Genomic DNA, 24,064 nt, shown 5'->3' with positions numbered 1-24,064 from the left:
TGTGTACGTCGATCACGAGAGATCCGTGAATGATAACTAAGAATCTAGGGGGCATAGTGTCACGTGGTATGCGGGCAAAGTGGCACGTGGCTGTGTGTCCGATCTGAATACATTTCGAAGCGGCGGCTTCGTTGGATCGGAGTGTCTGGATAGTTGTTCTGTAATCGAGGGAAAAGTAATCGACACCGTGGTACTTGTGATTAATATACAGCATCCTGGGGTAGGCTCGAGGAAAAGAGGACGGGCAAGACTCGATAATTAAGGGACGGAAGGAAGTGGAAACACGGGGGGAGGGGAAATGCGGAAAATCAGTGGAGTTATGAACTGTGCGTGTGTCTTCGGATGAAGGTAGCCAAGGGACGAAAGACATCAGGGGCCGGAAGATAATTAATTCGGGTGCTAATTAGTCTTCCACTCGGGTGAAGAGGGAGAGAGAGGGGACAGATGCGCGCGAAGGGTCGGCGGTTTGATCGGCGGATTTGCTGATTAAACTCGACGCTGGATGACCCCGGAAGGATCCAGCTGAAAGGGCAGGCTAATGAGACCAGACCTCCGCAAGTTTCTCAGCTAGAGCACGGTACCGGAGAGGAATATTCCGTTGCGTCGAGGCGGTACCGTCTACCGAAGGACTCCGTGGGTCTGACGGATTCCAGGGCGAAGGGGGGCTAAATAGAAACCTTGGCGAGGCGTACGACGCGTCCTGGGCTCTGGGGTTGTAATCAGATTTGGATCTCAAGTGACTGAGGTCGTCTGGTGGATTCGATTAAGAATCTTGGCCGAGGATCGAAAGAGGACTGAAAGATTATTATAGTTAGAGGAGACTGTTCAGAGTTAGGTTCTCAGACCATTCTTCTGGGCACTTGTGATAGCGTATAAGCCACTGGGAATTCTCGAGTGAATTTCGATAACAATTTGTTAGGATTTTAATTAAAGGGATTGTACGTAAGAGAGAGAAAGGAGGTCAGGTTTGGGTTAGGTCCGCCACTCCTCCGTGGCCACCCCCCACGCAAAGTATAGACTGACTTAATCGATCGAGATCGTTCGGCGGGTATCATTAAAAGTCCGACGCCAGTTGTATGGACTTGTAACTACCCGAATAACGAAAATGGTGGTCTGCGAAAGGAGAAGTTTGTAACGTTTCAACCCTCCAGTTGTGTCGAAAGTAAATATATACGAATAAACATAAATTCTTAACGCTAGATATTTTATTAACACTTTAAGCGTGTATTGAACTGTTCACTGTAACGAACGAACGAAGATTGTATTTCTAAAAGGTACTCGTAACAAACCCACCCTACGGCGGTGCAACACCCCCGCCCCAAGCCCATCAAGTGAAGAACAGTCTCGTGTACAAGGGACTAAAAGCACCCAGAGGGTTCTGTCAACAATCCACGGTGAATCGTACCGACAATTCTAACAGAAAAAAGAACAAAAAAAAAAAATAGTGAAAGAGAACAAAAACCGTGGTTCTTGCAGAAAAGTGTAGCAAAACAATCCCCTAATTATACGAAACCCCAGCAACCCCATAGAAAGAAATATAATCTAATCGTCGGTGAGTAAAAGTATCCAACCAGTGTTATTAACAATCCCAGTGTAAATTACGACGACCAGTCCAACGAAAACTCGCGGATAGAGGACCCAGGAGGGACATATAAAACTCCACCTATATCCTGAAACCACGAAAGGAATACATTAAGCACAAGTGACGAAGAGCACCCAGTGGACACTATCAGCAGTCGCCAGTGGTGAAGTATATTATACTAATAAAATTGCAAAGAGGGGACGATACACACAGAGCAGTCGACAAATGTCGAGCGAACGATGAGACACTCGAGGTTACAAGCAGGGTGGAGTAGCTCTTCAATCGGCGGATCGTACTCCAGGTGCAGGAAGTGTCCGACTAAAATGTGGCTGCCGGCGCTGTTACTCTGCTCCCTGCTTAGGACAGGTGAGTCAGTTTACCTTTCTCTCTCTCCTTCTCTCCGTCTTCTTGTTCTTCGATCGTTGGGACGACACCTCAGGGGGAGGAGAGTCCACCTGGCCCGTCCTGTCGAGCCACATACTATGGCTCCAAGAGTGAAAAATTCAAAGGGTGGATTTTCTATTCGTCGCCAAGGCGGCGAGGGCGCGTGCAACCCCGCGTAACTTATCATCTTGCCAGGACTCGTTAACGCTTTAATCTCTAATTTCGCCCCGGGAATTTAATCTCTGTCCTCCCTCACTCTCCGTTCGGCGCTAGCGCGAACATAGTCGATATAAATTGGATTTTTTTTGTCCAGGGTATTTCACATGTTTACACAGCAGGTCGATGAAATCGAGGCGGATCGGATCGCGTATGTTTTTTCTCGATTCTCACCCCCTGAATACGCTTAATTGGCGCGATCGAGAACGCGAGTTCGAAGAGGCAGTGCGATAGTAGGAGTTTTCCACGTCTACGGTCGTGGGCTACGATCTCTCCGTGGTGAAATGGGGGATGATTCTGTATTTTGTTTTGTTGGTTTTTGTCGAAAAGAGTTACGGCGAAAGTCATCGGCGTACATGCTCGAGAGTTCGTTGAAGTGGAGGCCCGGCCCCTCGGACGAGATTTTCCCATTCGACGCTGCCCCATCGTGGGCACGCTCGACGTTTTTTATTCTTTTTTTTTTTTTTTGAACGATTCGGGTACAAATTCCCTGCGTCGCTCGAAGTGTCCTCGTGGATGTTCGTTTCGTTGGATTCGTACAGGGGCGGAAGGAAATCGACAATTGGGGCGAATTTTTTTTAGGAGCACAGGCGTTTCCCTCAATGAGGTACATTAGACGGTTAGAATCAACGGTGTCTTTTCGGTTGAAGAGCGACTAATATACATAACTCGAATCGTTTGCACGGTTTCACAATTTTGCAGTGCGGGTGTAACGTGTATTTGAAGAGCAATCAACTCCCGAATTGTTAAAAATTAAGTGAAACATAATGCATCAAAGTGGGGGGAGTACGTCCAGATGGTGAACGTGATTCCAGTTCAATGACTCGTCTGAAAGTAGAATCGTTGGAAATAAGTAGTCCCTGACTCAAAATCTATATGGTGGAATTTGGTTCGAAAATTTCAATAAAAATTCGCGAAGTTATATACAACAAATGTCAACTGTCAATTTTTCAGGAAATAAGTCTCTAAATGATTTTAAGGAACGAGTTCCAGCAGCAGACTAAACAGTCTCAGCTGGAGCCTACCTCGGGATAAATTTTCGATGGGTTTAATTATCATCCGTTTCCTATGGGATGAATGTCTTTATCGAAGGAATAACGCCGGATTCGTTGTACGAGTTGTAACTTAATGCTCCTCAGAAGCTGTTCTATTCGTGAATCTATCGATCACCTCGGATTTCATAACACCTTCTGGAATTAGGTTCTTGAACCGAATGTGCAGTCTATTACAGTACGGTTATCACGGCAAATGGAATTAACTCGAAACTGATAATGATTACTGGTGTTTCAGCGTAATTACCTATGTAGGTGGCATATTTAATGAATTTCAGGATATTCATTAAATCCACCCGGCAATATAATAACTGGACTGTCGATTTTATGGCATCTATAGCATATCCAAATTGTGCAGAACACAATGAAATGGGAACATTTCCGACTATTTCCAAAAGTTTCAATTTCATTTTCAAGGAATTGAAAATTCCTAATAGAAGAAATAAATTTTTATTTAATTTCGTGTTTCCTGATTCAATCTGTTAACCTGCGAAATTGCGTAACGAAGACTTCCTTACGAAAGTTATTAAAGTGAAAATTCAACAATTATTCGATTATGAAATTTCTCCTCTTTCATAGTCGAGTCCTCATCAGACATGTTACTGTTTGTTATTGAATACACCTTCCGCGCTGCAAACACGAAAATAACAGAATAATAATTAACAGAAATTCCACGGTAGAGCAGAACCAGAGCCGAATCCATTACATTCACTATCTCGAACCGGGCGTTTTCGAAATTATCCATGAATGTAATAAAATGAGCTACGCTGAAAAACATTTATTCCATTCACAGCAACTGCCGTCACTGTACGCGCGTGTTTAATTATCGTCAAACACGTTTAATCACCAAATTACACGGATCTGAAATAACAAATATTCGATATTCCGCGATACCAGTTTTCGAATCCGTCCACGGTTCGCGAAAGGGTTGACTATTCCGTGACTATTCCGAGGGGCGGAAACGTTTGCTCATCCATCCCGCGCGCGAGTTTCAATAGAAAGTTTATTCCTCGAATAAACGGAAAGGAAGGAAAAACTGTCGGAGAGCACAGGTTCCATGGCGAACCTCTCGGCGAACCTTTTAAAACCATTCCTTCCCGGGCATGATACTCCCCCAAGTAGAGTAATCGAGCTTTTTAACGGTCTAATGATGCGCCACGCGTGCCACCAACCACCCCCTCCCAACCAACCACCCTTCCTATGACTTTCTGTTCCCGCGGCGGTATAATCCTCCCTGTCGCAGGACGAATATGAACGCAAACACGAACGAACCGCGTTGTTCCCGCGGCCGCAGATAATTGAAATTCGCGTGTAATGAATATTTCAGCGACACGCGAAATTTTTAATAAAATTCCGCCCGATTTCACCGACGACGGCGCGACCACCAGAGAGCTGATTTATTCGTTGGACGCGGGGGCGGCGAAACGTTGTGCCTGCGACGGGCAGAGACGCCGAATAAACCAATTTAAACTTCCGACCGGACAATGTTTATTTTACCGGGGGACTTGCAAAAATAAGCCCCGTGACAGTGGGGGGAATTTCCTTTACGGGATTGTCACACCTCAAAGGGCAGGGGGAATGAAGTTGCGAAGCTGAGAAACAACCGTGGTGTGTGGTTGTTCGTTTGAAATGGACACGTCTGGGGAGGTTTCTTTGATCATCGAATGACGATTAACCCTTTTTCGCGGGTGTGTTGTTCGTTGGGAACAAAGACGGACCTGGAGATTATTACATCCGGACCGTGAGCTTTTTCACACCTGAGGATCCTCGCTGCTTCTAGAGGAATGTTCTTGGTGGAGCAATTTATTGGAATTAGGTTGTCGGAATAAAACACCCCAACGTCTTAGAACGAAAAATACACAGGGTGGACTACGACGTGATCAGCTTGGATTATTATAATGCTAGATGTTCGATCGAAATTTTTTTTGGAGGTTTAACTGTCAATGCAGGTGTCATAAATAGAACTGAGCACTCGTTTCTTAACCGTTTACGCGAGTGTATTGCAGCTATTGGATAATATTTTGAACATCGTTTTAATTAAGGTGAATTATACTTTCTTAATGTTTCTTTGATTTAGAAGAAAAAATATTATTTGGTGTGATGCTTACCGAATTCGTCTCAGCATCCGTTAAAAGATGGGCGTGAAAAAATGATAGAAAATTATTATAGAAAATTAGAGAAAACTTTGGAAACAAGGGTTGTAAAAAAATTTGGTACAATCATTTTAAAGCTATTCTTGAGTCAGGTTATACTAGCTGGAAAAATTTTCAATCGAACAGCTAGCAGTAGAATAATTTAAGCTAATCACGTTTCGTGGTCCATCCTGTATAGTATTATAGGTAACTTAACGGGGTATTTTAGGGTACTTAACGTCTGAATCGTGAATGTTTAATACAGAAAATTAATAGTTACTACTCACTTTATTTTACCGGAGCGTTTAGTGAAAAAAAGATTTTCAAGATTCAATTCGTTTGTCCAACTAGTGTTCGGAAACGACGTAGCACAATGGAGACAAAAAATTTTGCCACGATTCGAGACAACAACGAGGAACAAAGGGTCGCAAACAAAATTCGCAAAAACGAGTGACTAGGGGCGTACGGAGAAACGTGTACACGAATCGACGAACGAAATGAATTTACAGAGGAGAATTTAATAATCGTGCTCGTTGCTTCGGCGTAGCGTGCAGCTGACGAATAAATTTCGAAACTCATTATTGAACTTATTACTGGCGAATTTCGATTAAATGCGAAAGAAAATCGAGCTTTGAAAGGCGTGCGCCCGTTTCCGGCGAGAGCGAAAAACACGCGGTGGCTCGAGCTACGGACGTTTCGACGACGACTGACGAAAGGTCGAACGATAAATCGGTGTGTGAAGGACGGTTATTCTTAATCTGCTGGAAAATATTTTACCCTTTAACACTTTTTTTTTGTACCATTAAACAACTCCAACCGTATAACGTCCATTACATGATCTTCGGGGCGCGAATCGCTTCCCTCGATTCTCACAGTCGGGAGTGTGCAACTTTTTGATTGCAGAACATTCGTGACCGTTTCTCGACTTCTTCGCTTTTAAAGAAACGCGAATCCCTTAGCTGGCGTTTCTTTCGACGCGACAGAAATTACATGGCGTGAGGTTCTGGATCGCGAGAATCTCGGCGTTCCGCCATTTTGTCGCCTTCATAGTGTTGCAGAAACTTATCGAATTCCTGCGATTTCGAAACAATTCTCTGAAGAATATATATGACGCGATACGTGCAATATACACGAAATACTAAATACTTAAAATATGAAATACTTAAAATATTAAATCTATGAAATAATATACCTATAACTTCTATAATTAACGCACTATCCTATAAAAAACGTACCCATTGTATTTCTCAAAGTGTCGATTGACCTTATAAAAAAGAACTTTACTTGTAAATGAACCACAAGGTACAAAACAAGAAAATTTATATGATATTATATTCGGCCACATTTTTCATCTACACGTAACTATTGACTATTACAACATTAAATTGTTTTTCAACATTTTCATAGCGCACAGAAGTGTCACTAATCCTTTTTCATAGAAAGAACATCCATCTTAGTGAAAAATTATTTTTTAATTTTGTACGAGGATCGTTACACCATGCGTCGATCAGATCGCGCACAGCCGGGAAGAATAGAGGAAACGGTATTCTCGGCGTTAGGACCGTTCCAGGAATCCGCGATATATCCTGCCCGCGGCGTGGCGCACAGGAAACGATTTCTCAGCGATCGAGAAATCGGCGGTTCCTTAGGAGGGGGCGGTCGGAATAAATCAGGGTGCATCTGCTCGTAAACAGTCCTGTAGAAAACGAACAAGAGGGGGGTGGGGGGTGGACGTTGCCGCTCCGAAGCATTTTCATCGGTTGCGCGACCGAGAGGAAGAGAAAATGGGGTGACGGGGGTAGCGAAAAGAAAGGAAAAAAAAACGAAAGGAAAGAAAAAGAGGGGGCCATACGGTAGGAGAAAACGCGGAAGAAGCTGCGCGGGGTGCAGACGAATAGTCGGGCGTGTACGCGAAGGCGGCCGGATATTATGCAAACGGCAGCCAATTCGATTGAAGTGCACCGCAAATAACCGCAGTTTTAACCCATTCTGGGCTAAATGCGTCCGCGGGCCGCCTCGATTGCCATTAGAATATCCGGCGCCAAAATACGGGCCCGGCCCCCGGACATTCGACGACCCGAAAGATCATCGGTTAATTTCACGTTATTCGATCGATCGGGGAGATGGATGTACGAATACGTTGGAAAAATCAAAATCTCGGATCGTCGACTTTAGATGTGGTTTAGAGACTGATGGATATCCTGGATAAGAGGAACTTCGGTAGGCGACGAAAATTTCAACCTAAAAGGTTCGTAGGGGATCTCAATTGAAATATCGGGCCATTTTTGGTTTTTGCTGATATTCAGATCTTCGGAGTGAAAACACCATTTAATCGTTAATGTGTTGTTTTCTGTGTTTCTGTATAGTTTCAGAACTATAAGTAGATATAAAGAAAACTGTTAGAATGAAGATTTAGTGGACTTTTATGCTGCATAAAACTGCAGAATAAAATTGTTAAAAATTTGTTCTTTAAATAAATAAATAAACAAATCTTTTACAATGTTATTAGTTACTTTTATAAGGAATAAAAAGCTATTATACTTTCATTCTAATAGTGTCTTTCGTATGAAGGATTTTGTCTCCGGACCACAAAACTAGGAAAAATAATACGATAAACCGATTAAGAATCTTTTTCCAAGAAGAGCAATTTCTTCGAAAAATAATTCAGAATACATTCTTCAAAATTAAAAATAAGAAATTTTCTGAAAGGCAAACTTATCGGATCGCATTACGTTAGCGTTTAATTTTCCTCCTGATGGTGTAAAAAAATCTGTGTAAATACAGAATTGAATGTAGAAATCTAGAAAAAATCTCCCCTCAATCAGTCAAGCTATCCCAGATTACCAATTCCCTCTGACCTCGTTTCGATGTTAAGTAATAGTCGAAGTGTTTCGCGAACGATTTTTCACGTTACGCTCGTGAACAGGCGAAGGTACCGGTGTTAAGTCACAAGAGAACGCGTTACAGGCGATCCCAGTGGCAAGAGGGGTTAATCACAAGAAAGCTGACCCGCGGAAACCGCGACAGAACACGATCAATCACTTTCTGAGGGGGGCGATTCCGCAAAGCCCTCTGCAAAGCAAATGGTAGCCGTGGGGAGGGATGCTGGGTCTTTCGTTCGACCGATGATAAAACGAAGGAGGAGAACGGCGGGGGATTAAAAGCGCGAACGATGAGAATCATTCGAGCCAAAGTCCGCAGCTGCTCCCGCGGAATTGATCATTAAGGGGGAAAGAGCCTCGCCGCCGTGCGATTCGGTGGGCTTTAGTTTCGCCAAGTTACGGGTCGCCTTTCAATCCCCTGAAAGACTTTTCCTCGTGGAGCCCGATATATACATATACCTGGGGGATACCGTTCCATCGAGGAGTGGGTAGCGTATCGATCAACCGTTTCATTTTTCCGCCTCCGTTTTCTGAAACACCCTGCATTTTCGGTAGATAGAGCTTGCGTCTCTTGAACATTACCCTCGATTTGACGCGGGGGCTGGTTCTTTTGTTTCTCCATCGAACACCTTTTTAACTCTGACAGGTAAATGGATCAGTTCCCAGAGGTGGCGCGTTCATATACTCGAGTGGAGATCGACAAATCGAGGTTTCAGACTGTTCAGCCTGGAACATCGAACTGAAACACACACGTGTCTACAAACGACACATAATAAGAATAGGCGGACTAATTAACTCTTAACCCTTTCGTTGCGAAGGATGTATGTATACGTCCTCAAGATTTGGATGCACACGTATGAAGAGCGTATACACTGCGTGGTACAATTGGAAAACCAGCCTAAAATTTTTAATCCGTATGTATTGTGGTTAAAATAAAAACGAACCACTTTTTTCGAGGGAACATAATTTATCCTTTTCTGGAGAAACATTATTTTCCAACCCGATTTTCAGACATGGCATACTTGATACGTTTTTATTTTAACTACAATACATAAGAATTAAGAATTTTAGGGTGGTTTTATAGTTATGCCACGCAGTGTATATGTATAAATCCATACTGTATTACATTTTAATTTCAACTGTGCACAGAAGATATTGTTGCGAACCGTGCGATCTGTCCACAGCGATCATATTGTCAAGCACGCCGTAGCGAAAGGGTTCATTTTCGTTATCGTCCTACAACACGACCAATTTCTACAGAACTAATCGTCAAGTAGATACATTGTGCGGGAACCTTTACCATAAAACCGGGTCCATTACACAATGATCTCGGAAGTAATCTATTTTTTCGGGCACGACGGTGCTTTAAAGTTCATGTGGCATTAACGCGGACGAAGAAAACAAGCAACGCCCGTCGTGCATTGTAAAGATGTTTCCTTGGTTTGTTTGTTTTTTTTTTTTTACGTCAACGCGTTCCGTGTAATTACCGGCGTCGGCCAGGCGGCCACGTGTCGGTTAGCCTGGGCCGAACAAGGGACACTCAAATTAGCATCGCAATTTTTTAGAGGCCGTAAACCGTAACGTTTTATACGTTTTCGCCGTTCCCTGTCCAACCCCCCTGTCCCCCTCCTGTTATTGCCCTCGTTCCACGAGTTTCCCTTTAGTTACGAAGCCAATCCATTACCAGGTCGGTCATTTCTTTCCTGTAATCGCCATTTATCACGGCTTTCACGGCCGAGCGTACGTTTTTCTGTCATTGTACATTTATTTTCTAACTGTCTGTAAGTTGCAGAAGAGTCCCCCCGAAGAAACCAGAAACGGAGAAATTTAATGATCCAGACAGAAAGTTTCGAGCGATGAACGAAGAGTAAAGAATGTATTGCTTGTTAATTCGTTAAGTGATTACGAGGATCACCATTACGATATAACATGATATATCCTTTCCAACGAACTTCGTTTTCGATGAAATTCTTCACATTAATGTTTAACATATCTAGATAAACCACTGTCGAGATAAAATTCTAATGCATTGCTTTTATTTATTCGAAATTCTGTGTCGAGAATTCTCCAAGCATTCCACAAAAGTATATTTGATACATTGCTTGATTCTGCAAATCGCATTTTACAATCGTATTTTGAACGATATAAAACATTTGCCCAAAATTTGCCTCTTGTTTGCTATTTCGAAAAGGTACGGTTATTTCCAGGACAGACCTTGTAGATGAAACGACATTATCTCTCTACCAGTTCAGATAAACGACGTTCCACTCTAGATATTCTTTATGCACCGTAAGTCAGCCGCAAATTTAAACGTCACCAAAGTCGCCCGCGCGCGAAACTAGCAAAGACAGACAAGAAACTTTCGGTACTCCAACGTATGAGCGAAATGAACCTATACATACACCCCTAACTGATTTCTAAAGCCTGTTATCGCAGCCAAAGTACATTAAAGTTGGCGACAATGTGTGTCGATACAATTCTGTCCCGTCCTCGCCCGGAATCCTTGTCGATTAAAAGTTACGGAATGGGAGCCCGCTGTCAAGACAAAGGAAAACGAGGATCGCCATGTTACATGTGACAGAATGAAAGCTCGAATATTACAAGAAACCTGGTAAAAAATATTTTAATTGGATGATATCCTGGAAAGTCTCGCGACACGACGACCCTTTTCAACTTATCCCTGGTATAATATTCCAGGGACGAAAGTCCCGGCTGTTTCGTAGTTTATAATTTACGGGAATCTCTTACTTTTCCTCAGGAAGTGCAGAGTTTATTTTTACCATCGGCCGCGGGAACGTCGGTGTTTATTTTATTTCAAGTATTTCAGCGTTGTGGCGAGAAGAAAAAAGGATGATAGAGGAGGATGGGGGTGGGGTGGGAGGGTGGTGGAACCGCTTTGAAATTTCGTGGTGTCAGCCGCGCAAAACGCTCCGCGCGCAAAAAACGAGAGATGGTGTCTTGGCCACAAACGTCTCTTCTTCCGTCACTCTTTCGTTAAAGGTTTTTCATCCGTCGTAAATCATTCCCGCGCGCGGACGCAAACGCGCGTCCCTCTTTGTGCCCATCCCGGGGAAAATAACAAAAAAAAGAAAAAGAAAAAACAGAAAAAGGATGGGAAAACTCGTTGCATTCGAGGCCGCCGCGAAGAATTCCCGCGGAATTTCCCTTTAACGGCCGCGCGCGCGCACGCCGCTTATTTATTCACCGGTGTGATGCTGAATGGGGGCAGGCGTTGATTCTGCGAATCTTTTTCTCGGTCGTAGAGAACGTAACTTTCTTGGGGATCTGTGAAATTGACATCTAATCGAAAGTGAACGGTAAATAAACCCGATAAGAATATTAGTAATGATAGTGAAACATTGGTTTCTTTCTGACAAGGGATGTTCGCGATGCGATACACGCTGATTTTTCTGTAACTTTGCTGAATCGTTTATGAGACCAATCCTAAGAATTTTGCCATATTTGGTTACATTTCGGTGAAGTGGTACCTTTAGACTTCAAGGGACAAACGACCCTTCGTATTCCAAGCATCCCTTTTATCTATTCGCTTGTAACTCGATGAACAAAAATCGATGTCGAAAAAAAGTTTAGAGTCACACATTCGTTCATATTGTTCAAATCCTTTTGAAGTAATAGTTAAGTGTAAAAATTTTGTATGCAGTTTCTTTGACTCAGCATTTTTTTTTAATTTCGGAATAAAATTTGCAGTATGGTACATAATTCGATCAAATAAATGTGACAGTCTTACGTGAACAAATTTGTTAGTCACCATGCTAGCGATAGTGTGTTTTTTTTTTAAATTCTCACGTGATAGAAATCGAGTTATACTCCACAGTAAATACAGTCACGAATTAAGAACCGCAATTCGTATCGTGTACTCAACATTTCCCGTTTCGAATCAGTCGTATTTTAATCTTCGTGATCCGTAACGCTTGAATTTCCCCGACCTCCGTCCGCCACACGCTCGGATCTCCTCGATACCGCGTCCAATAAGATGGCTGAGTGGCGCTCGCGCTCGTGAAAATGCGTTTCCTGCCGGCCGGATTCGTTCCGACTGTAATCCAGACGCGGTGAATCCGAATTTCTCCTCGCTAATGACCAGTCTCTCCCTGGTCCTTCCCCGTCTCGATCGAAAATCCCTCTCTCTCGCTTGTTATCGAAACGTTCGACCGTTTTCGATAAAGGTCACCGATATCAGGCGCGAATTAATGCCCTCCACGTAATCCTTCGTTGAAATTTTTTCTCGACCGTTCGTGGAGAATGGGGGTTGGAGGATATCGTTCGATGGAAGCGGCGAGTTTTTGTGGACGCGATTAAAATGCACGCCGAGCCACTCCCGAATTCGAACAGCGAAAACGTTACGAGTCGACCGACCAGAGGCGTCGTCGTCGGTCTCGATGGATCCCGAGATTTAATCCTGCAACAGAGACCCGTCTGACCCCACATTACCCTCCATGAGGGCGTGGAATTTTTTTGCATCTTCTTTTCTAATTAACCTGAAAGGGAGTAGAACTGGATCTGGTAGAACTAGCTTTTTACTGGGTAAAAAAAGGAATGAGGTGGCCTGTCTGGTCATGGACGACCAGTTCTACTTGGATAGCAAGGAGAACGTTCTTTCCAGCTACTTCGATTATTTGGGAACGAATGCAAAGGAAGTAGTAGGATAAGTGTTTGATAGTGTGAGAATATTGTTCTGCAAAAGCTTCTCTAGCGTGCTACAAAGTTTAATAGGTAAAGGCGAGATTGGATAAATTCATTGGACAAAATTACTTTTACATCACCTGGTCGATTGAACTAGGCAATCCTGAATCAGTCTGTACTGTGACGAGCACTGTAATTTGATGAACTGGAAACAGTGAGAGATTTGGAAAGGATGAGGCCGTTTTGTCGTTGGATTACTAGCGAACATATCATTATAGCTCAATACCCGATAGATACTGCCTTTGACGAAGTCGACTTCGATCGTGAATAGAGGATATAGTAGAGTCGGTTTAGTAGTCCTCTGACGGCTAGTAGGAAATACATCTCTATAGAATGATGAATTCAGAACTTGATGATCCTGTCCAATCGACAATAACGTAGAATCGAGAAAAAAATAAACAAAAAAAGGCGTGTGTATCAAGTGATGAACATAACTAGATAAATTCTTAGAACAATCACCTGTATGTTTATCACTGATAGAAACAATCAACTGATTCGGTAATCAATGAAATAACAAGACGGAGCAATAGAAAAATACATACGACTGTGGAGAAGACTGAATCCTAACTTTATACCGATGACTATACATATAGTTGTAAATGTATTATCGAAGTTGATACAAACAGGAATTTTGTACGGAAGTAATTTATAAATACTGAATTCACATAGAATTACAATTATGTTATTAAGGATTCCACAAGGTTCCAAATAATACGAAAAATTTATCATCATTTATTAATCTTATTGCATAACTATCGTCTATGCTAAATGCATAGAAATCCTCAGAAATAATATTTGGAGCCTTCGACCAACATCTACTAGTGGATACAATCCTACCTAAAATCACTGACCATACAGCGACTACGTTTCAGAGAGCAGCAGCAATTTCAAAATACCCGAAAAAGGCGAGCAAAAGTAATTTCCATCTGAACGAGTTCGCCCACCCTAACGAATCCAATAGCCACGATTCATTTGATCAAAACCACGGTTTCACGAAGTTCCATTCCTTTTCATGCAGATACCCACGAAGAGAACGAAGAAGGTAGAACCAGGAACCAATCAAACGGGGGGTTATGGTGGGGCACGTAGCTCGGGTAATCTTCGCGTCGTCGAACTCTAATCTTTCCGGGGAAAGTTTTCCTCGAGTGACCCGTCGGTTTTTCCTAGCCGCGGGGGACGCGTTCCCGTGTAAACCGTCCAGGGTATTACTGTTTGTACGGAACGTGGAAGTGGATAAGGGGTTTGGGGGCGGTCAACAAAACCTCGAAGATGAGTTCTCGAGGTATCTTCGATACGTCTGGCCACAAGGGGCCGAGAACCGCCTAAATTACCGGAGTCCCTTTAAATCTGATTAGCGGGAAGCAATTTGCGCCGGCCGACTGCCGCGCAAAGGCGAGTCCGAATGATTTCCAGACGCAATCACACAGGCGGTAACGAATGTACACTCCCGTCCATAAGTCATTGGACACACACGCTACTAAATGTGGAATATGGGAAGAATTATACAGTTGAAAATGTCTTAGTAATTCTTCTTAATGTTACATGTTGTAGAGGAAACGTAAATTGTATTCAGTGTTGTTATCAATCTTGGATAACTGTTCAATTAATGTGCCCATTTCTATTCAGGAATACAGGAAATCATCGATGAGTGTTAGAAGGTTTCTCGGTACTAAGTGTTCAGACGTTATCCCCACCACTGGGTGCTTGACTGGTTCCATGGGAAACTCCCCCTCCATTAAAAAAAATTTCAGGATAACGTTTGAACACTTGATAAATTCAAGTATTCCCTCCAAAAAAAAAATTAAAAAAAATAGAGTAAAATATGTGTCTGTAATATCAATACTTCCGACTTCGAAATTATACGATACAACATACACTATCAGTCTCAAAACTTTGAAATAACATTCTAAGGGTCTAGGCGTTAAAAGGTTAAGCTCAACTATTGGCTTTTAACTATCTCTGTCTTCGGACGGTCTGTGTTTCGATGCCTCCACCCTGTATAGGCACGGAATAACGTTGCATAAGGCTGAGCACTGACGGAAACGGAGGAGTAATCCGTCGACACGACGTCGTAGGCTGGAAACCACTCGGAAAGGAACAGAGAAGCCTAGCCTGCTCGTCTGCCTGGGGGGCCGCATCATTTTCATACGTAAACATGTCGGAATAAAGAGAGACGGGGGCGATAAGACGAATGTCTGGTACACATATATACCAGAGTGCCCTGGAGGGCGGTTTTACCCGAGACTTTCGGAACTTGTAGTCGACTGTTTGGATTGCTCGCCGCGGATAATCCACCGCCCGGCGGAAAATTCAATTCCGCGCGGGCTATTAATTCGAAAGAGTTGTGCCCGCGCGCGCATGGACCAACTACATACCGTGATTCTTGTCCCCCGTGGAACCCACCCCTTTGGAGGGAGGATATCTCGAGACGCTCGCGACTCGGCTCGTCTCGAAATGAATGATGCCAGCGTTATTTACCCGGGACGAGTGAGCGGGCCGCAACTATTTTGATGAAATGTACAGAGGGTGCTTGGTAATACGCGAATACGTAACTTTGGCGGATGAATTCAAGTCGGGTGAAATGAATGGGACTGGAGAGATACGACGGGTAAATGTGTAGGGTCAATTTTGGGCGGTAGGGAAAATTAAGATACCGGTTTGTGGAATTGTTCCTGAATAGCTGTAATTAGGTTTGTGCGAATGTACTGTTTTTTTAAATGTTGGGTGATGATTTGAATGCGGATTTTGTCCATTTATAGCGTCGAATAAATCTGTAGAGGACAATAGAACTATACAATCATAGTGTAGCATGATATTTTTCGTCGGGTTATTTGTACCTTTGAAAAATTCAAGTACACTTTTATTTTTTAAATGGTACATGATTTCGGCCCAGTTACTAGAACCACCCTGCATAATACTGCACATAGCAAACTGGTGACTATCATCCAATAATTTGTCTCCACGTTCGATCAAACCTCAGTATAAATTACATTCAAAATTACAATCGTCCCCCGCTATCTGTCGACGACTGAACCTCACAAACCACAATTATCCGATCGTTACCAAGCTCTCTCGAAAAGAAAGAAACGAACCGACTGATTAAATTCAAACTCAGACCCCGATATTTACCATCAGGTCAGAATCAATCGACCAAATAATCTGCTCCCCCTAAGGATTAAAATGGAGTGGTACTTATGTACATTACCAATTCTCGGCAGTTTTAATGGCACTGCGAGGAGCCGTGTCATTGCGATTTCATCGAAGGCCGCGCGATTAAGACGCACTCGGCACGACGAAACGGTCCGGCAATTTCATTTGGTCGTAATCTCGAAATGCTATTTCTCCTCCCCCCCCCCCCACGAACGTCTTTGCAAAACGCTCGAAGATCAAAGGCGTGTACTTGCCTCGTCGAACGGAGGGTAGGAAGAAGCGAGGAGACAGAAGAAGAGAAAGAGAGAGAGGACAAGTCGGTGCTTAGTAGGGTAAATGGAACTTTTATGATAATTATTTGGACGCGCTGTTGGTGCCTCGTGCCGAGAAACAGGATCGATCTGGAAAGCTTCGCGAGAGTCTCGAGCGAGATTTCTGATATTGTTACTTATTTACCTTCGAAACGAGGTACAGAATTTCGGAACCAACGAATGGGCCGTTCATCCAACGCAATCTGATGGATTTTACGTGTTCGAAAAAATGGGGTACGAAATTTACCGTAAATTTTTTCATGATTAATCCGACGAATCTTGACATCGATAGGTTACCTTTTGTCTGTAAATATCGTCGAGGAGGAAATGCTTAAAATACGTTGAAAGGGGTGACCGTATACAAATGAGACACTCTAACCTTTTTAACCTACTGATATTTCGACCGAAAATAGCTACATGGGTATAGAATTCAAATGAATAAAAAGGACCTCCTGTAATTTTCTCTGTGAAGAAACCTGAATGTAATGTACTTTTCACTGGCATAAATATTACGAGAGATGCAAATGAAATTACACTGTAGATACACAAACGAAACTGCAGAAGGTTATCAAGAATTTCCAGAATGTAATGGTAATGTAAACGACAAGTTAATTATTTTAATAGGTATGGATTACGTGTTTTGTTCGTTTTAACGTGAAACATTTTTCTAATGATGGAGATAGCGGTGATTTGTGCACAGCCATTACAGTTATGAAACACGTTAATTCGTGAAAATCGCGTAGGCATTATAATTCCAGGCGGTCATATTTAGAGGAATTATCGTATATTGATCAGTTCGCGGGAATTTTCGGGAAACTAATTAATCCTGTTACTAAGTAATTAGGGATTAAACAAACGTGTCACAAAATCTGAGAAACCCGGAGAACCTCTCCGATTCCCTGCACAATTCTCCCTTCGCGAACCAACTCGTTTGCCCATCACTAAGTCGATTATCCATTATTACCGAGCGACTTGATTATCCGTAATTATTAAATTAATAACTGGATTACCAACACAGAGTATGAAAGTCCAGACCCGTTTAAAGTTCTGGAATTACTCATTCATCTAGTAATATATACACCCTGAACATTTTCCTGGAATATATACGTATTACGAATAAATGTTCGAGCTTTAATATTGAGCATTTACTCAACTAAAATCAAATTTTTACATCGCTGATTCGCTGAAAGAGCGACATATTTCGAAAATCGTTCATTTTCAGGTAATGGGAAAAATTAACTCGAAATTCGAGCTATTTTTATTGGAAAGAGCTTCCATAAAATTATACTATTGAACAAGAATAATTTCAATCCAAAATAGGGTTGTTTTAACCTTTTCTCTTTAATAGCAAGCAATACACAAATAATATTTTATTAGAGATCCTCAAAATCCAATGACAACGAGCTAAATTATACAAGAAAAAGAATTCTTCATTGTTAAACGTAATTATCCACCACAAAAAATTTGAAACTGACTTCCTGACAAAATTACGTTTTCATCTAACTCCCTTTACGGAAATATATTTTTTTTGAAAAAATTCGTGTCACCCATCCTACAGCAGCCATGAACGAATTAAATCTATGCAATATAATAAAGCAGAAGACATTGTATGTCTATACAGTTTATGTAAATTGTAAATTATCGACCAAAGAAAATGATTGAATTTAACGAACAAACATCTTTTAGGAAATGTTTAATTTCTCAGTATTATTTGTTATTGTTGTTGTTAGCTTTAGAATTTTTCAACTGTGTTTGCTTGTAAGCAAACCTAGACCGTCTACTGTCAGGAGTTACGGTTCGTGGATTCGATTCAATGAATGCGCGCGCGGTTGCATGTTCCTCTCGTTTCCTGCTCCCTCTTGTGGCCTACCGTGTAACGAGCTCAAAATATAGAGTAGCTGACCCGACGACAATTAACAATGACACTCGCATAATACCGTCGCATAAACCGATATCGAAATTATTGTTGCGCTGCGGCACGCGCGCGTGCGGTTCATGATACACGCGTCTAATTGCGTACCAATGTCCGTCCACGAATTGATCAACGACGAGGCCATCAACAATGCCGCGAAGACGGGACACGAGCAACGACAAATTATCGTCGAAACAGAGAGTACTTGAATCGATCGATCGCTATTGTTATTCCTGGACAGCGAATGTTTATGCAAATATCGTATAACCGTATATAGATACTAGAAATAAACAAAAATTTGTTCACTGTTTTATCAGATTCCAAATGAAATAAAAGTTGCACGTATGTTGACAACTTTCGAAAATTTCACGGTGTTAGGAATTATTAACATTTCTATATCTTTAGAAGATGCACAGATATTGAAACATACTATGTTCACTGCAGAAATTAATACACCAGGGAATTGGAACGGAAACAATTGAATTCATTCGTTCGTAGGAATACGATACGAAAATTCGCCATTGAAGAACGTTCCTTCCACAAATTGTAGCACGTAACGAGGACTTATGATTTTCCACCAAACATGTAACGTAATACTGGCGAGTTATTTTATATACTATCAAATTAATTAAGCACGTTCGCGTTCCAATTATACGAGCGTAAAATCGCAATAATGGAAAGCAATGTATCTTCAAAAATTAATAAGCACGAAAAGTGATTATCGTAAACAATTCGGCCGGAAATATTTGACAACTTGAGTAATTAATTGTCAGTTTTTTTTTTTTTTGAAAAATTGTAAAGTATAAATTTTCATTTTAAAGTAAAAGGAAATCTTTCAATGATCTTCGTGTTGCCGAAACAATTTTTTTTTGCTTCATCCGCGTTATTTTCGAACTCAATATCTTCAACGACAAGCGTTTTGATCGAGGAAACAAAAAAATTGATATCCATCTCCCGTGACACGCGCGATCCCTTTTTTTTTTGTTCGGTTTCGTTGTGATTCACTGTTGAAGTTGGATCACCGTGCAGCAAATCTAACGGCATTTCCGGCTTATCCGTTCGAACTCTATACCGTCATCTATCTCGTTTTTCATCGATCTCGATATCGAATCCCTGCAGCGTCCAATGAAACTACCCGGGGAAACGGTACGGTCGAAGTCGCTTGCGAGAAAAATTCGAGACAATGATTAACGAGTGCTTAAGCACTCCATGGTATTTATCTCTTTTGCAGCGTGCGAATTGTTCGAATGATTTGCATCAGGGGGCGGGGGTCTTTGAATTGAAGGTTTTTGCTGTTGTCGAAGAACGAAGAAAAATCGGCCACGACTTTGATCACCTTAAAAGGTTATTAACAATGTCGCGAAAGCGTTTTATTGTTATATTGAAAGCGATGAGAGGTCGGATGACTGTAAAACCAAAGAGACAGAGGTTTTTATGGTTATAATGGTTCAAACGACAATAATTTGTCACTGGAGGTCGCTGAGGACGCCTGTAGCAGACGTAGCTCGTTGCGATATAGAGTAGAAGTGGCGTTCGAGAGCCAAATAGTATCTTTGTGTAATGGTCAATGATGGTTAATAGAAGATTTAACCTTCTAAATTATATTCTAACCCATAGGTTTCCAAAGTGGGTGTTGAAGATATCTAGGGGGCGTTCCAGTTATTTTGAATTCTTTATTTTCAGTTTAACTTTTCAAGACTCAAAGATTATACATACAACTAGACTTGGAAATTTGTATAACAGAGATAGTTTAACCGAAGGGGTTGCTAAATAGAAAAAAAACTTGGAAAAGGGGTCGGTGAGTGAAAAATGTTTGGGAAGCTATTTTCTAACCTTAAGTATCTTCTAATATAACAGAAAATAATTTGTCATAAATTGATTTCCGTTGTAATATCTACACCTTGACCGTAAATTTGCACCTCTTTCTGATAGCATGATTCACTTCGAAACTCATTATAACCATCACCGAGTATATAGTGAAGCGTTTTCAATGAAGAAACGACGAAAACGTTTTCCGCGGGATTACCTCTTTCTGAATAATTCCTGTTAAAGTCAGAAAAAGAGGAAGAAAATAATCATTTTCACGGTGCATCGCGGGGAACGTCGAGTCCACGGTTCGTAATATAAATTGCATTAGCTCGCGCATATTGTATCGACATAAAGCAGGGGTGGATGGAGGAGGAAGGGGAGGGGGCAAAATTCACGCGGTAATACTTTAAATCTTTTACGTTGCTTCATTAATTTCAAATAGGTTGCATGACTCCAACTCCGAGGAGAAATTCAACGCGAAGAGGCGGGAAAAGAGTGGCCACAGCCCCGCCTTTGAGGCGAAATAATGTGGAAACTTCTCTCCACGCTTGACTTTCAACTTTCTTCGCGGGACCAACGCGGCGAGCGCGATAAAAAGTATTAATTAATTCGTGGAAAATATTTCAGTCTTTCGGGCGAGGACAAAATTCTCGAGAAAAAATCGAGACCCATTTGATTCACCGGACTTAATCATTTTAGGAACACCGATGGCTAAAATGTTAACAAGCTTTTTAGAATGAAAAGCACTGAAATCTCTAAAACTCCATTAACCAAATTTGTTTGTTCATTAATTTTATTTCTATAAATAACAGCTTCGATTAATTTTCCCATCGAATATTCGTCCGATGTAATAGAGACACATTGTGTAGTAAAAATAACGAAGTGCGTTGCGTTGTTCTCGTGGTCCAGGGACAGATTGCGTCCGTGCACCGCGGAAAATTCAAAACCATTCCCCCTCTTTCGATAAAGTATCGCCGAAATTCGGCGCGGTGTTTTCGTCGCGAAAGCGTGTTTGCTCGTGAAAGCGAATAAATTACAAGTACTCGGCGCGTTTTCGCCCATGGGGTCTCGGGGCTCTAACGCGGAGATACAGCGCAAAACACCGCTTATTTACCAAAAATAAACGAACTTTCTAAACAGATAATGAAGTTACCTGTCCGGTCAACTTCGCCCGTATATTCGCGCAAGTCCCAGTTTTCTGTTTGAGGGATTTAATTGCGCGTACCCCGGCATTCGCCTTTAATCCAGATAAACATTTGCAAGTTTAAATTAAATCGGTCCTCTCGCGGGGAGAGGGAGAGTTGGCTCGTTGAAAGAATCGGCCGCTATCTTGGTTCGTGGTGTACACACCAATGGTAGATCAAACGGTGAATGTTTGAACCGATCTACGGTGTGTTAGAACATGAAAATAATAAAATAAAATAACTGAAAAATGCGGTTCCAGAATTTTCTCCAAATTTCGAGCATATTTTCGTATACGCGTATATTAATTTACTGAATATTATATAATATGGGGAAACAAATTATTCACTGTTTCTTTTCAGAATAATGTAGCTTAAATTAAAGAAAATAAGGGTTTTGTCTCTTCAACTGCAATTTGAATATTCCTGCCTCCGCGTCAGTTGTAACCTGAATATTTCGCCCGTTGCAACGGTCTTTGAAACAAAAAACCTAATATACTTTTTTCGACGTTCTCCCGTGACACTACAGAAACAACGGATATACATACGACTCGGTTGGACATGTTGATTCTCCTGCGCCGTCAATAAAGAAAACACGAAAGTGGCCCCTCACGCTGCTGTTGAAAACACAAAACATCGTTCCACACCCCTTCCCCTCCACTGGCCATCAATTATTTCGAAGGTTTCAGGGGCGTTTCATCAGCCGCGTGAGAAATTGCGCTCCGTGGCCCGTGTCGCGATACACCTCGCGGGACATCGCGAAAATAATTTGCGATCTGTCAAGCGATACGACAGTAGCACGTGCTGATGCATCACGCGGGTCCTCGCGCGAAGAAGTTTATAACGGAAGTTGCGATCGATTCATCAAAATCACCGTGGCCAATCGACGCTCCGAAACGAACAAAAAAAAAAAGAAAGGAAAAACAAAAATTGAAGTCGCCCACTGGATCGTTTTTCCCCCCTTTCGATCCGATACAAACCCATCGCTCGAGGTGCGACGTAAGCTATAACGCGAACTGCGAGAGCACGAATTACCCGTGGTGTCGCGAAAAAAAAGAGCTCGAACGAAAGTAACAGCGGTACGAAGACAAAAATTAAAGTGTAATTAAATTTAATTGGTCTGTTCTTGGAAGTTACCCTACAATGCATTTCAACCTACAAGAAAGAAAGTCTTCAAACGGGGGGTAGTTAAATAATTAATTTTTTTCGATTTATCCCTAGTGCACTGATCAATAAATTGTTGTATTATTATTTCTTGAACTGAACACTTGGCCTAAGTTAAAGTCGAATGTCAGGAAATATTCTTAAATGTCAATTGATTACAAGTTTCTCTGATAAACAATATATTCAAACAGAAGAATTTAAATGAATTAAAGATTCAGGGTCTCAGTTTGAGTCAAATGGGCCGGAACTGTGCACGAGGGTTAACATGAACAATCGACAAATACAGTCACAATGTACTAATTACTCTCGAGAGATGTTGCCAAAACGCAACATCTCCCACAATAAATTTCACCTGTTGTCATCATTTCGGTTCGTCTACGCAATGCCCGAATAAAAGAAAATGACACGAGGAAATTATTTAAACGTGAAGTCAAACTGTACCCTGTTCTCTATAATGTCAATGGATTCCCCGTTGCGAAGAGATCTTCAGTTCGCTTGACACCGATTTATCGGGGCTCGTTGTGTTCGGCAATCGGCTTGAAATGCCGCGGCCCGATTGTCGAATAATCAGTCCGCGCCCCCGGAATTTGGCGTGGACGTGATCGAGTTGAACCGTCGTCGTCCGATTACCGTCGAGTGCCGCTTCTAATTTATAATTTATCAACGGCTTGTGCAATCATACGCGCTTAACCGGTCCCCGTTTGTTAACCCAGACCCTGGGACTACCACCGTCAACACTAGAACAACTCAAGCAGCCAAAATTACTGGTTCGTGACCTCTTATAAAGATTATTAACACGTTCACTGCCATGTACAACACATATATTAAATAGATATGCTTCTGTGGCATAAGTTTAGTTTTATACAAATATGAAAAAATATCAAGATGGCTGTATATATAAAAAAAAATTCCGAAAAGAGTTTTATTGATATCACACAATTAATATCGATGTACTCAACATGTTTCTAGAAAAAAGATGTTGGGAGAAATTTTTTTTGAAGAAACCACGTGGCAGTGAACGTGTTAAAATGTCATAACAATGTATATTTTTTTCCAGATTCTTTGCAACTTTTATTGCAGTACACAGGCTGTTAATAAAAATGTGCGACACCTTCACACAGGGTGGATTTCTAAACTGGAATGTGAAGAATGAAAAAATTGCGCTAGAGGCTTCGTCTTCGAGTTATTAATCGTTGAAAATACAGGCAAAATACACGTGAAACAGGTTTTTGTTCGACGTGTAGAATCCAGTTGTGAAAGTATCCCGAATATTTAAGTTCGTTAATTTATCGATTTGCATATTTTTAATAGGCTGTCTCTTTCGCCAACGCGACAGAAGTAATAAAACGTTCATCTTTGATCGTGTTCTAGTGTAACCAGAGCGTTTCGTTCCTTTTTTTGTTTTCGCCTGACTCTTCCTGAACCGTGTTTCGTTAACGCGAAATCGATGCTCCGGCAGAACAGAAAAGGGTATTCAGAGACAACGCGTTGTTGCGGGTCGCCAATTTTTGTTGCGTGTCGTCCTCTATCCATAGAAACACGACCGGGACGCCAAAACAATGGAGGAAAAAGTGGGAAATGGGAGATC

General features: G+C 41.8%; 1 protein-coding gene across 1 annotated transcript in view; it reads left to right on the top strand.

Annotated features, from left to right (window-relative positions):
• Positions 1–1,119: 1,119 nt before the first annotated feature.
• The window catches only part of LOC107186228, a 60,604-nt gene continuing 37,659 nt past the window's right edge, over positions 1,120–24,064 (top strand). Inside the window, exon 1 of the mRNA XM_015574050.1 lies at positions 1,120–1,948. Within this exon, the coding sequence (XP_015429536.1) occupies positions 1,822–1,948 (127 nt within the window). The 5' untranslated portion in view covers positions 1,120–1,821. The remainder of the gene's footprint in view (positions 1,949–24,064) is intronic.

Source organism: Dufourea novaeangliae, unplaced genomic scaffold, assembly GCF_001272555.1.
Source record: "Dufourea novaeangliae isolate 0120121106 unplaced genomic scaffold, ASM127255v1 scaffold64, whole genome shotgun sequence".
Lineage (NCBI taxonomy): Eukaryota > Metazoa > Arthropoda > Insecta > Hymenoptera > Halictidae > Dufourea > Dufourea novaeangliae.
This window is presented reverse-complemented; position numbering and strand designations above follow the sequence as displayed.